General features: G+C 38.4%; 1 protein-coding gene across 7 annotated transcripts in view; it reads right to left on the bottom strand.

The window, feature by feature from the left end:
* Window positions 1-14,993, bottom strand: part of MYO1D (myosin ID) — a 348,824-nt gene that overhangs the window by 188,453 nt on the left and 145,378 nt on the right. For all 7 annotated transcript variants that reach the window (XM_010594224.3, XM_010594223.3, XM_023553473.2 and 4 more), the window contains exons 15-16: window positions 10,102-10,268; window positions 3,095-3,302 (exon numbers count right to left, since the gene is read on the bottom strand). In XM_010594224.3, coding sequence (XP_010592526.1) covers window positions 3,095-3,302; window positions 10,102-10,268 — 375 coding nt within the window. The remainder of the gene's footprint in view (window positions 1-3,094; window positions 3,303-10,101; window positions 10,269-14,993) is intronic.

Here is a 14,993-nt window from a genome sequence, read left to right as displayed (position 1 = left end):
TTTTCTGAGTTCCAGGTAAAATAAATGAAAAGAGATCTACACTTAATACATCTTGGCAGCTGGAAGGGAAGAGAAAACTTTTTCTTATCTGCACATGATATAATTGTTAACCTAGAAAAACTAACGGAATAAAAAATATGAATCAAGAAGGTTTCCTACTGATACAAACCAACAAAAATCAATATCCTTTCTCTATACCAACACTGCCATGTAGAACATATGAAAAAAATTCACAGTAGCAACAAAAACAATAAAGTGCTCTTAAAAAAATCTTTAAAAATCTAAAGGTCAATGAACGTGATTTAAAGACATCTATTCCATGCTTTTAATGAGATGGTTTAGTATTTTAAAAATGTTAATCCTCTCAAATTAATCAAAAGCTTCAATGAATCTTAATAAAATTTTCAAAGTTGAATTTAACGAGCTCAATAAACACACATTGAAATTTATATTGCAGAATAAAGGTCTATATATAGGTTAAACCCCATCGAGTTAGTCAACCTTAATTAAAAAGAGTAAAGAAGATGGATTTATCCCACCATACACTAAGACATGCCACAATAAAAACTGTGTGCAAAAACAGGCGAACAGAATAAAGTGCTCACAGACAGACACATATATATGGGAACTTAAAATATGATAGAAGTGACACCACAGTTCAATGGGAAAAGGGCAGAGTATTTAGTAGATGATGTTGAGAAAACTGGTTCATCCTATGGAGGAGAATGAATTGAATTCCTATATAAAACCACATACATAGGTGGATTCTAAATGGATTAAAGACCTAAATATGAAAGGTAAAACTATACAGTTCATAGAAGAAAATACAGGATAATATCTTTGTGACAAGCAAAGCCCTCTTAAAATCCCAAAAGCACAATCTGTACAGCAAAAAATTGAAGAATATGACTGTGAAAATTATTGGTTCTGCTCATTTAAGGATATCACAGACAAAGTTAATTAGAATGCCTACAGAATAGGAGAATACATTTAAAATCTCTAAAGTTGATATGAGATTAATGTCTAAAGTATTCAAGCAATTCCTGCTAATCGACAAGAAAAAGACACCAATTCCAGCAGAAAAATGGACAAAGGATATGAATAGGCAATTTACACGAAAACTCCAAAAGCAAATAAGTGTTTAATGAGATGTTCAAATTCACTGGCAATCAGAGAAATACAAAGTATTTATACATATTAGTCTGGCAAAATTTAGGTAGCTGGATAATACTGGTAGAGATGTAGGCATATAGTAGCCCTCATATACAGCTAGTGGACACTGGCAGAATCATTCGGAAGAGGAAACTGGTACCACTTACACCAATTAAGTGCAGGTATACCCTGTGACCCAGCAATTTTTTTCCTAGGTATACATCCCAAGGATATTTTCACAGAGGTACACAATTTTTTATATACCTATATAATTTTTTTTTTTACATTAAAATGGTTCATATGGAAGCTATGAGAATGGGTATGGAGGATAAAAAGAAATACGTGAAAAAGTGAATGATCCCTACGTGGATCAATGATAGTATGTACCATGAACTAACGGCATTATCAAGTCAGCACTTCACTCTGAGGTGAAGTGGTGGCGAAAACAATGATGGGTTATGTAGGTGGTTGGGAAAATTTCTGAATTAAACAAAAAGTCCTTTAAGCAGTTAAGACAAAAATTAGGCTGGCTCAGACATCTCTCTAATTTTAAATACCAGAAGACAAAAGAGCAATATCTTGTATGAAAGCAGAAGAAATGGATGGTGCCTGGCTATCATTACTAAACACTTTGATCTAAGATTCTACAGAAGAACCTTGATCAAAGGGGAAAAATGCAGAACAGAATTTCAAGTTATCACAGACTTCAGATTTTCTGGAGCCATGGAGGCTGGATGAACCCCTGAAACTACTGCCCTGAGATAATCTTTAAAGCTTAAAATGAAAGTATACCCTGAAGTCTTCTTAAAACCAAATAATAATTTAGCTTAACTAGTAAAAGACATAGCAACGACTGTGAGGATGGCATAGGACCAAACAACGTTTTGTTCTGTTGTACACAGGGTCACTATGAGTCGGAACCAACTATACGGCACCAAACAACAACAGTAAAAAAAATGTCTGCCTTGAGCATTGTGTTCTTTTAAGAACTACCTGTATGGGATCAAACTGACAACAGCAACTCAAAAGATTAGACAGGAACCACAGAGGGCAGTGAATTTATGTTAATGGGGGGGACAGCTCAGAAAAGGAAGGTATTATGGAATGAATTGTGTCCCCCAAATACATGTATAAACTTGGCTAGGCCATGATTCCCAGTATTGTGTGATTGTCCAGCATTTTGTCATCTAATTTGATTTTCTTACATGTTATAAATCCTACCTCTATGATGTTAATGAAGTGGGGATTAGCGGCAGTTATTTAACGAGGCAGGACTCAATCTACAAGATTACGTTGTGTCTTAAGTCAATCTCTTTTGAGATATAAAAGAGAGAAGGGCGCAAAGAGACAGGGGAACCTCAAGCCACCAAGCAAGAAAAGCCAGAAGTGCCTGTCCTTTGAACCCAGGCTCTAGGTGCTGAAAAGCTCCTAGACCAAGGGAAGACTGATGACAAGGGCCTTCCCCCAGAGCCAACAGAGAGAGAAAGCCTTCCCCTGGAGCTGGCACCCTGAATTCAGACTTCTAGCCTCCCAGACTGTGAAAGAACAAGATTCTGTTTGTTGATGCCATACACTTGTGGTATTTCTGTTATAGGCAAGAATGGTTGCACAACTCGAAGAACATAATCAATGTCACCGAATTGTACATGTAGAAATGGCTGAACCGATGTATGTCTTGCTGTGTATGTTCTCAACAACAAAATAAATAAACTTAAAAAAGAAAAAGCAAAGCAACGTCTTAAGGGTTTTGAGGATAAAAAGAATTTTGAACTCAGGCAGCTAGTAAGTTTTTCACGTGTGAAGGCAACAGATAACATTCTGAGATACACATAGACTCTGAAAATATACCACGAATACTTCCTGAATTAAAGAAAAGATTTCAACAGAATTTTTAGGGACACAGAAGCAAGACCTTGTTCTTATATATAGGCTATAAAATTACCTTTTGTAGAAAGAGGACAATCCTTACGAGCATCTGGGCACGGAGTTCTTCCAATGTAAAGAGTGTTCGGGGAGTTCGAATGAAAATTTTGGTCTTCCCATAGGCTACATCATCCTGAAACCCACAACGTTCAATCAGCTTCTTGACAGCCTCTTTGTCTGAAGGAAGGTCATGGTTGGGCCAGGTGAATTCAGAGATCATCTTGTACCTGGGTTAAAAATGAACAAGACACACTTTACTTCCTCCTCTGATTTGAAAGGTACTCATTTGATTGTGAGGAAATGTCCTGTTTTAAGATTGTACACTCAGGAGTCAACTGTCTCAGTTCAAATATGGTTCCACCACTTCGTAGCTGTGACTTGGGGCAAGTTACCAAACCTTCCTGTGCCTCAGTTTCCTCTCTGCATAAGATGAGGATAACTACCCATCTCATATGGTTGTGAGCTTCAGGGATTCCAGAGTGCTTGAAACAGTGCCTGGCGTAATATATGGTAAGCACTTCACAGATGTTAGCAGCTATTATTATTCTCTTGAAATGTCCAACACATACAAATGTATTTTTTCCTGTCTAGTTAACCATCATCTAGAGTCTTCCCATAAATATGACAAAAGCCTTTACTTTTCCCCATTTCCTACTCTCATTTTAATTTTAGTTTCAGATTATATTAAAGACTTCTTTTTTTCCCCCTTACAATCAATATTTGTTTAGAGTTAACAAAAAGCTTTACTGATTTATTTGCTTAATATTGCCTTTTGAATCTCCTGTTTCCCTTCTGCATTCATTCTTCTTTTTGCTAAAGTACATCCTACAAAAGATTTTTCAGAAAGGGTCTGTGAATAGTAAACTTTCTGGGTCCTTCTTCATCAGAAAATGTTTTTATTTTACTCCCACTCTTGAATGGAAACCCCGCTGGCGTCGTGGTTAAGTGCTACGGCTGCTAACCAAAGGGTCGGCAGTTCGAATCCTCCAGGCGCTCCTTGGAAACTCTATGGGGCAGTTCTACTCTGTCCTATAGAGTCGCTATGAGTCGGAATTGACTCGATGGCACTGGGTTTGGTTTTTGGTTTCTTGAATGATAATTTGGCATGGAATGAAATTCTAGGCTCAAAGTTCATTTCCCTTCACGTTGAAGACATTGTTCCTATGTCTATTTGCATTCATACATTGCTAATGAGAAGTCTAATGTCAGTATGACTCTCATTCCCTGGTAGGTAGCTTTTTTTTTTTTTTCATTGAGAGATGTATTTTTATCTCCAACATGCTATAAGTTAGTATGTGTATTTCAGTTTGCTTTTTAAATTTTTTTATATGCTCTACATTCAGCGTATTTTTTCAGTCTGAAGATTTATGTCTTTTTTTTTTTCAATTTAGGAAAATTCCTGGCCATTGTTCAAATAGTGCTTCTTCCTTATTCTTTTTATTCTTTTCTGGATCAATCTTACAAGCTGCTTGACTTTTCTTTAATACTTCTCATCTCTTTTTCTTTGTGACGACATATGGAAGAACTCTTTAGCTTACTCTTTCGGCCCATAATTTGCTTTAAAAAAAAAAAATGGTTTAGTTAAAAAAAAAAAAAAACTTGAAATTATAACATTTACATATAGTGAAATGCACAAATTTAAGTATAAAATCCAACAAGTTTTGACAAATGTAAACACCTGTGAAATTGACATCCTAATCAAGATACAGAAGGTCTATAATCTCAGAAAGATTCCTCTATGCCCCTTTCCAGTCAATTCCTCCCACCCAAAGGCAACCACTATCTGATTTCTAACACCATAAACCAGTTTTACCTATCCCTGAACTTCATGTAAGTGGCAGCATAAAACAGCACAGAAGAGTCTACCATTTTTCCGCATGACGTTTAAGATATTCATACACGTTGTTGTTTTATAAATAGTTCACTCTCTTTTAATGCTGATTAGTAACCAATACATGAATATCCTATCATTTATTTACCCACTCTCCTATCGAGAGGTCATTCATTCTTCAGTTGCGTTTAATCGGCTTTCCAGTTTCTAAATCTTGAATTAGCTCTTCTTTTTAAATTCACATTACTATTTTAGGATTATAATTCCCTCCATTATCTCTCTGCAAATATTAAATAGGCTTACTTTAATGCCCCTTATTCCTCAGGAGTAAGGTTTTTCATTTTTTTAGTTTATTGTCTCTTTTCCATGGTTTTGTTCATTCTCAGATGTTATTTGGTTTGTTCTCTCATCTCTTGCTGCAGGACCCTTCTGTGTACATCTTGGTCTTTACTGGCCTCTTCCAAGGTGGCCACTTTTTTTGCTACTATGCCTACAGTTCCTTTCTTGCAGCTGCGGAGGTGGTTACTTGTCCTGGCCATTGTGAAACCTCCTGTGCCGCAGCAGTGGTAGACTCCAGCAGAGCAGTTGGGAAGGCTTCTGAATGGTAGCTTAAGCCTCAGAAGTATGCACTTTGCTTACAACGGTGACCTGGGCTTACTGGCTTACTTCTGGGTCTTCATATTTGATTCTACATTTAGGAGTGACTCACATCTTCAAGGTGCACTGAGAATCCCCCTTCCTGACTCCATAATAGAGCTGTGCATTTGCTTTGTTTTAAATATGCATATTTTATATTATTTGAGATATTTTTGGGGTGGAGATGAGATTTAAGCCAGTACCACTAAGATCATAGCTTCTTTAATCTTAAGAACTAAGGACTTAAAAATCCATACATTCTTTTTAATCTTAATACATGAGTATTTCCACCATATGCTAACCCCTATAGCATATGGGATTATAGCATATGCCAAAAAAAGAAACATACCAAAAACCTTTTGAGTAGAAAGTAAAATAAATCCAATTTTGCACTAGCAAGGTTCCTTGTCCTCCTCCAAATCAAGCTTGTAACTGTCTCAACTACTCCTCATGGCTACCATTTTATCTCATGATAATATATTCTCAGTACGGTCCCATTCTATACTTACTCATCCTTACCTTGCTTAAACTAATGTTTAAACTTCTGCTGATTTCTATAGGTGCCAACACAGAAACAAATTCTGTGATTGAGCAATTGCTAGAATCAATTCCATGAGTTCTAACAAGCCTAGAAAACTTCCTAATGATATAATTTGACAGTGTTTGAAATCAAGACTCAGAATTGAATACATCTCTTACTCATGAAAACATTTCTTATGATACAGCCTCAATAAAAAAGAAAAGCCAGTTTTAAAGGCTGTGCATTCAACAAGGAAAATGGTCAATTATGAGCACAATATTTTGATCAATATAAAATTAAATTTGAATTTTCCCGACTATTCATTCTGAGGCTCCATTTAGCAGGTTTTAAAAACACTTCTGTACTTTCATCATTTTTGGATTGCAATCTCTTTCACTTTTGCACACAAGGAGCTCTACACTGGTGGAGAAAACCCAATAATGCTGGCTTGTCTCACCTTACATTTAAAACCACAAATCTCAAATGGGCACTCAGTTCTTCCCGGCAATCCTATTACTCAAACCTATGCTTTCCCACTCTCCAAAATGAGTGTTCTCATTTCTCCTCAAACCTCCTACATCACTTCTCCCAACCCTCATCTCAGCTCATGCTCTTGCCTCCCTCTTAACTGAGAAAACAGAAGTATTTAAGCAGGACCATCTCAGCCATCAGTGAATCTCCAAGCCTCCCTCATAGCCTCTGCCTTTTATCTTGTTGCCATGGGTGAAGTGTCCCTGCTCCTATGTAGAGATGACAAACCTTCCACTTATGCTTGGATTCCACCCCTTCTTGAATTCTCAAGGACGTTGCTATTACAATGATCTATCTCCCTCTTCTGCATCATCCGTTTCTCCCTCTGTTCTGAATCATCCCCACCTGCATACAAACATTTTCTAGGATCTCCTGACCTCACATCCCACTCCAGCTGCTTCCATTTCTCTCCGCTCTCATTCAGGGCCAAAATTCTTGTCCATAGGTATCCAACTCCTCACTTACTTCACTTTTTAATCCTGCTCAAATCAGGCTCTGGTCTGCCCTTTCTCCTCTGACCTCTATGTTGCCAAATCCAACAGTCAAGCTTCTGCCTTTATCTTACTTGATCACACAGCAATATCTGATAAGGTAACCACATTTTTCTTCTTAAAATGCCATTTTTTTTTTTGGCTTTTCTGACATAACCCTCTTCTGGTTTTTCTTCTACTTCGATAATTGTTCCTTCTGTTCTCTCTGCTGGTTGCTTCATGTCAGACAACAAATCTAAACATTGGCATGAGCCTCTTCTTCTTTTCTATCTAGTCCTAGAATTTTCTATATAATCTGTATACTAACGACGCCCAAATCTCTATTTCCAGCCTGAGCTTCTTCGCAGAACTCCAGGTATGTATATCTAACAACTTACGTAATACTTCTACTTAGATGTTTGGGAGGCATTTCAAACAACAGAGTTGAGAGAAAAATCTTGACTTTATCTCTCCCAAGTTCCTTGCTCCCCACCCCAAACTGCTCTTACCCAATCTTCCTTATCTCAGTAAATGGTACTACCTTCACCCAGATGCTTAAGTCAAAATTTACTCTTGTCCTTTATTCCTTTCTACTCCTCTCTCACGACATCCAATTCATGAGCATGTCTTGTTAACTCTGCCCCTAAAACATATCCTGAATCATCACGACTCTCACATCTACTATAATCACCTTGTTCAAGGCACTATGATCAAGCCTTCTCTCCTGGATTCTTGCAACAGCATCCTAAATGTCTCCTTGCTTCCTCCCCACACAGTGGCCACAGTGGACTGTTTAAAACATCCATAAGACTGTGTCACTCCCTGCTTAAAACTCTCCAATGGTTTCCTATCACACTTAGCCAAAATCTAAACTGTTTAATTTGACCACAAAGTTGAAAATGATTTGGCACCATCCATCTCTCTGATCTCATCTCATGTCATTTCCGTGTCATTCACCATCCTCCAGCCACACTGAACTACTTTTGGTACCTAAATTCCACACTTGTTACTGCAATAGAGCCTTTTCCCCCACTGCTCCCTCTCCCCACAAGCTCTTTCCTCTGATCTTTGTAAGGCTGGCTCCTTCCCGTCATTGTTATCTCCACCGATTTCTTTCCTGACTAAACTAATCTAAAGGATTTTAGTTTTCTGCATTTTTGTGGTTTATATTTTATTCATTTTTTTGTTGTAATCTGTAGTCTAGAACATAGGAAATGTTCAAAAAATATTTTTTATTGATAAATGAACAAGTGGAATTTAAAATATTGCTCTTCTGATTCCCAGTTGTCAGCTATCATTATTAACAATAAAGTAACAGCAGCAATGACATCTAACATTTGTGGAGTGCTTACTATATGCCAGGTACTATTCTAAATATATATATATATACACACACTTATAAAAAAGTCTATATACATACATCTCAATCCTCCAGCAAGCCTATGAAGTTGTTGTTGTTGTTAGGTGCCGTCGAGTTGGTTCCGACTCATAGCGACCCTATGCACAACAGAACGAAACACTGCCCGGTCCTGTGCCATCCTTACAATCGTTGTTATGCTTGAGCTCATTGTTGCAGCCACTGTGTCAATCCACCTCGTTGAGGGTCTTCCTCTTTTCTGCTGACCCTGTACTCTGCCAAGCATGATGTCCTTCTCCAGGGACCGATCCCTTCTGACAACATGTCCAAAGTACGTAAGATGCAGTCTCGCCCTCCTTGCCTCTAAGGAGCATTCTGGCCGCACTTCTTCCAAGACAGATATGTTCGTTCTTTTGGCAGTCCATGGTATATTCAATATTTTCCACCAACACCACAGTTCAAAGGCGTCAAGTCTTCTTCAGTCTTCCTTATTCACTGTCCAGCTTTCACATGCATATGATGCGACTGAAAATACCATGGCTTGGGTCAGGTGCACCTTAGTCTTCAGGGTGACATCTTTGCTCTTCAACACTTTGAAGAGGTCCTTTGCAGCACATTTGCCCAATGCAATGCATCTTTTGATTTCTTGACTGCTGCTTCCATGGCTGTTGATTGTGGATCCAAGTAAAATGAAATCCTTGACAACCTCAATCTTTTCTCCGTTTATCATAATGTTGCTCATTGGTCCAGTTGTGAAGATTTTTGTTTTCCTTATGTTGAGGTGTAATCCATACTGAAGGCTGTGGTCTTTGGTCTTCATTAGTAAGTGCTTCAAGTCCTCTTCACTTTCAGCAAGCAAGGTTGTGTCATCTGCATAAAGCAGGTTGTTAATGAGTCTTCCTCCAATCCTGATGCCCCGTTCTTCTTCATATAGTCCAGCTTCTCATATTATTTGTTCAGCATACAGATTAAACAGGCATGGCAAAAGAATACAACCCTGACGCACACCTTTCCTGACTTTAAACCAATCAGTATCCCCTTGTTCTGTCCAAACAAGTATGAAGTAGTTACTATTATTATCTTCAGTTTACACATGAGAAAACTGAAGGATGAAAAGTTTATGTGATTTGCCCAAGGTCACACAGCTAAGAGATGGCAAAGCCAGAAGTAGAATAATTTCAGAGCCTTAATATCTTATTATTATTATAATTAGTAATACCAATAATGACAAGCAGCATTAATTGGGCATCTATTATGTGCCACGCACTTAGGATTTTTACTTGAGTTAATTTAATCCTTACAACGACAGCCTTATGAAGTCGGTGTTGTTATATTCATTTTACAGATATAGAAATAGGGTCAAAGATCAGGTAGTGAATGAGTGGTACAGCCAGGATTCCAATCCAGACGTGATGCCAAATCCACACACATGTCCACCCAAAACAATTAACTTTGCCCCACGGTCCATAAACCAGGGAGACAGGGACTCCTGTTAATTTTGGGAAACGATTTCATACTCCTCAACTCTTTTGTTCATTCAACAAATGTTTATTGATCACCTAACATGTACTGGTGTGGGGTTGTATGTGGGGAGGACTGTGTGGTGCTGTGTGGTGGTTTATGAGCAGGACTATGTAATTTTCAGTGTACTTTTAGGTTTCCGTGCTTAGGCTATGCTCACCTGTGAAGAAACTTCTCATACGTCTGGCGGAAGGCAAATCCTGCCCGACGCACCCTCACGTTTTCCAGGAGGCCAAGATATTCCACTTGATGTCGGCAGCGTTCATCATCAAATATCTGTGGGGATTTCTTGTCATTGGGTTTGATGCAACGTACATAATAAGGCTCCTAAAGAAATAAATCCACAAATGATATGTTTCGCTGGAGAAAAAAGCCCAGACGGTGACACTAGCACGCAATTAGCGTTAACTCTGTTAAATTAAGCTCTGTGCCTCTAATTTCTCAGGCATGTGGAGAAAGTAGTTCTACTTATGGATAAAGTATTTATTCTTTCTTTCTTCCTCAATTTCAGGTTAGAAGTTCTCATGCGGCAAAGTTGAAAAGCAATAGGTTTGGTAAACTTGACTGAAGGGACTTGTGTAGAATACCGAATGTAAATTATTTTTATGTATAAACAAAACATGTACATAATGGAAACTGAACAAATTTCTAAGGACTGTAATCACACAGAGTATATCCTCTGACCAAATGAGATTAAGTTAGAAATCAAGAGCAAAAAGATAATTAGAAAATCCCTATAGGCTGGTAAATTAAGACACTCACTTTTAAATGGCCCTTGGGTCCAAAAAGAATACTACACTGGGAATTACAGAAGATTCTGAACTCAATAATTTATAAAATCATGGCAGCAAAGCAACCTTAGTATAAGGCATCATTTGGATACTATTATAAAGGAGCCCTGGTGGCACAGTGGTTAAGAGTTATGGCTGCTAACCAAAATGTTGGCAGTTTGAACCTGCCAGGTGCTCCTTGGGAAACCGTATGGGGCAGTTCTACCCTGTCCTATAGGGTCACTATGAGTCGGAATCAACTCGATGGCAATGGGTTTGGTTTGGTTTTTTCACAAGTAACTTTATTAAACAGAAACCAGCTGAATGGAACTTAACCAGTATTTACAGATTATCCACAGGAAGTGGTGACACTGGATTAGACACTAATGATCAATTAACAGGTGGGGGGAAGACCTTTCATCCTGTTTAGTAACATAAAAATCTTCAGATAAGGGATCGAGTGAAAACACTTTATATTTAATCAGTATTCTGTCTGAATTTATAAGTGCCACCTCCTCTCTCATTTATAAATACCCAGACTGACTCAACCTAAGAAATCCGAAATTTCACAAATTTTGAGTGTCTTATAAAGGTTAAACTGCACAAGCTAATAGTCCTCTTATTCTCATGCACCTTTTCACCTGTTTCTCCCTATATTTTATGCGAAAAACATCATTTGTAAAAGTGTGCCAATCGGCGTATATATTAGCTGGAAGATACTGTATTTAGGCATACAGTTCTTCAATGTGCGTTGCCACTACCCATCTGTCAGTTTGTCATAATATGGTAGCTTGCAGGTTGCTATGATGCTGAAGGTATGCCAGTGGCATTTCAATATCAGCAGGGTGAGCCCAGCTCCTACTTTGGTCTCAGAGGCTTCTGTTGGTCTGGCAGAGGTAGCCATGAGGCTGAGGGCAGCTTCTCACTGCCTTGTAGGGGTAGGTGATAAAAGCTGGAACCCAAGGCCTGTCTTGGATGTGGCACTACACTTTGGTCTAGAATCCTGAATAGCTAAATCCAGGAATTAAAGGTGGGTGGAAAACAACTCAGCCCTTGCAGGAAGGAGAGCCCGTCGCTGAGACACTACAGGTCCTGACATTGGGTCAAGGTCATCCCAGATTGTCAGAATTTGTCTGTTAAATCTTTTCAACTTTTCTATGTCCTTTGCTTAGGTATTACTTGTAAATAGCACATATCTGTATTCTTTATTTAATCTGGTTTGACAATTTTTATCCTGTTTGCATTCAATGTAATTACTAATCTATCTGGGTTTATTTTTACCATTGTAATATGTGCTATTTGTCCCAACTTTTCAGTGTTCTTGGTTAATTTTTCCTGTTCTTTTTTCTCACTTTTTTTTTTTTTTTTTGCCTCTATTAGTTTGAAAGTTATCAGGCTCTATTTCTATTCTTTCAATGGTTACCCTAGATATTTTAACGTGTATTTGTGACTCATCAGAGTTGAAAGTTAAGCAATATTTTTATCTTCTTTCTGAAGATCTTAAACACTTGAATTACAATCACCACCCTTCCAACACGTATGCTCTTTAATCCTAATTTGTATTTTTTCAATTTTTATTGTGCTTTCAGTGAAAGTTTACAAATAGTCTCTCATACAAAAACTTATACACGCCTTGCTATATACTCCTAGTTGCTCTATCCCTTAATGAGACAGCACACTCCTTCTTTCCACTCTCTATTTTCGTGTCCATTTGGCCAGCTTCTGACCCCCTCTGTCCTCTTATCTCCCATCCAGACAGGAGCTGCCCACATAGTCTCATGTGTCTACTTGATCCAAGAAGTTCACTCCTCACCAGTATCATTTTCTATCCCATAGTCCAGTCCGAACCCTGTCTGAAGAACTGGCTTTGGGAATGGTTCCTGTCCTGCGCCAACAGAAGGTTTGGGGACCCTGACCGCCAGGGTCCTTCTAGTCTCAGTCAGGCCATTAAGTCTGGTCTTTTTATGAGAATTTGGGGTCTGCAACCCACTGTTTTCCTGCTCCATCAGGGGTTCTCTGTTGTGTTCCCTGTCAGGGCAGTCATCGGTTGTGGCTGGGGACCATCTAGTTCTTCTGGTCTCAGGATGATGTAGTCTCTAGTTCATGTAGCCCTTTCTGTCTCTTGGGCTCCTAATTACCTTGTGAGTTTGGTGTTCTGCGTTCTCCTTGGATCCAGGTAGGTTGAGACTCATTGATGCATCTTAGATGGCCGCTTGCTAGCGTTTAAGACCCCAGACGCCACTCTTCAAAGTGGGATGCAGAATGTTTTCTTAATAGATTTTATTTTGCCAATTGACTTACATGTCCCCTGAAGCCATGATCCCCAAACCCCTACCCCTGCTACACTGGCCTTCGAAGCATTCAGTTTAATCAGGAAACTTCTTTGCATTTGGTTTGGTCCAGTTGTGCTGACATCCCCTGTATTGTGTGCTGTCTTTCCCTTCACCTAAAATAGTTCTTGTCTACTATCTAATTAGTGAAAACCCCTCTCCCTTTCCCTCCGCACTCTCGTAGCCATCAAAGAATATTTTCTTCTCTGTTTAAACTATTTCTCAAGTTCTTATAATAGTGGTCTCATACAATATTTATCCTTTTGCAACTGACTAATTTCACTAAGCATAATGCCTTCCAGATTCCTCCACGTTACGAAATGTTTCACAGATTGATCGTTGTTCTTTATCCATGTGTAGTATTCCGCTGTCTGAATACACTATAATTAACTTATCCATTCATCCGCTGATGGGCACCTTGGTTGCATCCATCTTTTTGTTATCGTATAACAGTGCTGCAATGAACATGGGTGTGCATATATCTGTTTGTGTAAAGGCTCTTATTTCTCTCGGATATATTCCAAGGAGTTGGATTGCTGGATCATGTGGTAGTTCTATTTCTACCTTTTTAAGGAAGCCCCGAATTGATTTCCAAAGTGGTTGTACCATTTTACATTCCCACCAGCAGTGTATAAGTGTTCCAGTCTCTCCACAACCTCTCCTACATTTATTATTTTGTGTTTTTTGGATATGTGTCAGCCCTGTTGGAGTGAGATAGAATCTCATTGTAGTTTTGATTTGCATTTCTCTAATGGCTAATGATCGTGAGCATTTCCTCATGTATCTGTTAGCTACCTGAATGTCTTCCTTAGTGAAGTGCCTGTTCATATCCTTTGCCTATTTTTTAATTGGGTTACTTTTCTGTACTTGAATTTTTGCAGTGTCATGTAGATTTTAGAGATCAGATGCTGACCAGAAATGTCATAGCTAAAAACTTTTTCCCAGTCTGTAGGTAAACTTTTTACTCTTTTGGTGAAGTCTTTGGATGAGCATAGGTGTTTGATTTTTAGGAGCTCCCAGTTATCTAGTTTGTCTTCTGGTGTTTGTGCATTGTTAGTAATGTTTTGTATACTGTTTATGCCATGTATTAGGGCTCCTAGCGTTGTCCCTATTTTTTCTTCCATGATCTTTATCGTTTTAAATTTTATGTTTAGGTCTTTGATCCATTTTGAGTTTGTTTTTGTGCATGGTGTGAGGTATGGGTCTTGTTTCATTTTTTTGTAGATGGATATACGGTTATGCCAGCACCAGTTGTTAAAGAGACTGTCTTTTCCCCATTTAACTGCTTTGGGGCCTTTGTCAAATATCAACTGCTCATAAGTGGATGAGTTTACATCTGGATTCTCAATTCTGTTCCATTGACCTATGTATCTGTTGTACCAGTACCAGGCTTTCTCGACTACTGTGGCGGTATAATAGGTTCTAAAATCAGGTAGTGTGAGGCCTGCCACTTTGTTCATCTTTTTCAGTAATGCTTTATTTACGTGGGGCCTCTTCCCTTTTCATACGAAGTTGGATTTGTTTCTCCGTCTCATTAAAAAATGTCACTGGACTTTATATCAGGATTGCATTGTATCTATAGATCGCTTTGGGTAGAATAGATGTTTACACAATGTTGAGTCTTCCCATCCATGAGCAATGTATGCTTTTCCACTTGTGTAGGTCTCTTTTGGTTTCTTGCAGTAGTGTCTTGTAGCTTTCTTTGTATAGGTCTTTTACATCTCTGGTAAGATTTATTCCTAAGTATTTTATCTTCTTGGGGGCTACTGTAAATAGTATTGATTTGGTGATTTCCTCTTCGATGTTCTTTTTGTTGGGGTGGAGGAATCCAACTGAGTTTTGTATGTTTATCTTGTATCCTGATTCTCTGCTGAACTCTTCTATTGGTTTCAGTAGTTTTCTTGAGGATTCTTTAGGATTTTCTGTGTATAAGATCATGTCATCTGCAAATA

The sequence above is a fragment of the Loxodonta africana genome, chromosome 18 (assembly GCF_030014295.1).
Source record: "Loxodonta africana isolate mLoxAfr1 chromosome 18, mLoxAfr1.hap2, whole genome shotgun sequence".
In the NCBI taxonomy this organism is placed as follows: Eukaryota; Metazoa; Chordata; class Mammalia; order Proboscidea; family Elephantidae; genus Loxodonta; species Loxodonta africana.
Note: the sequence above shows the minus strand (reverse complement) of the source record. Positions and strands in the feature narration are given on the sequence as shown.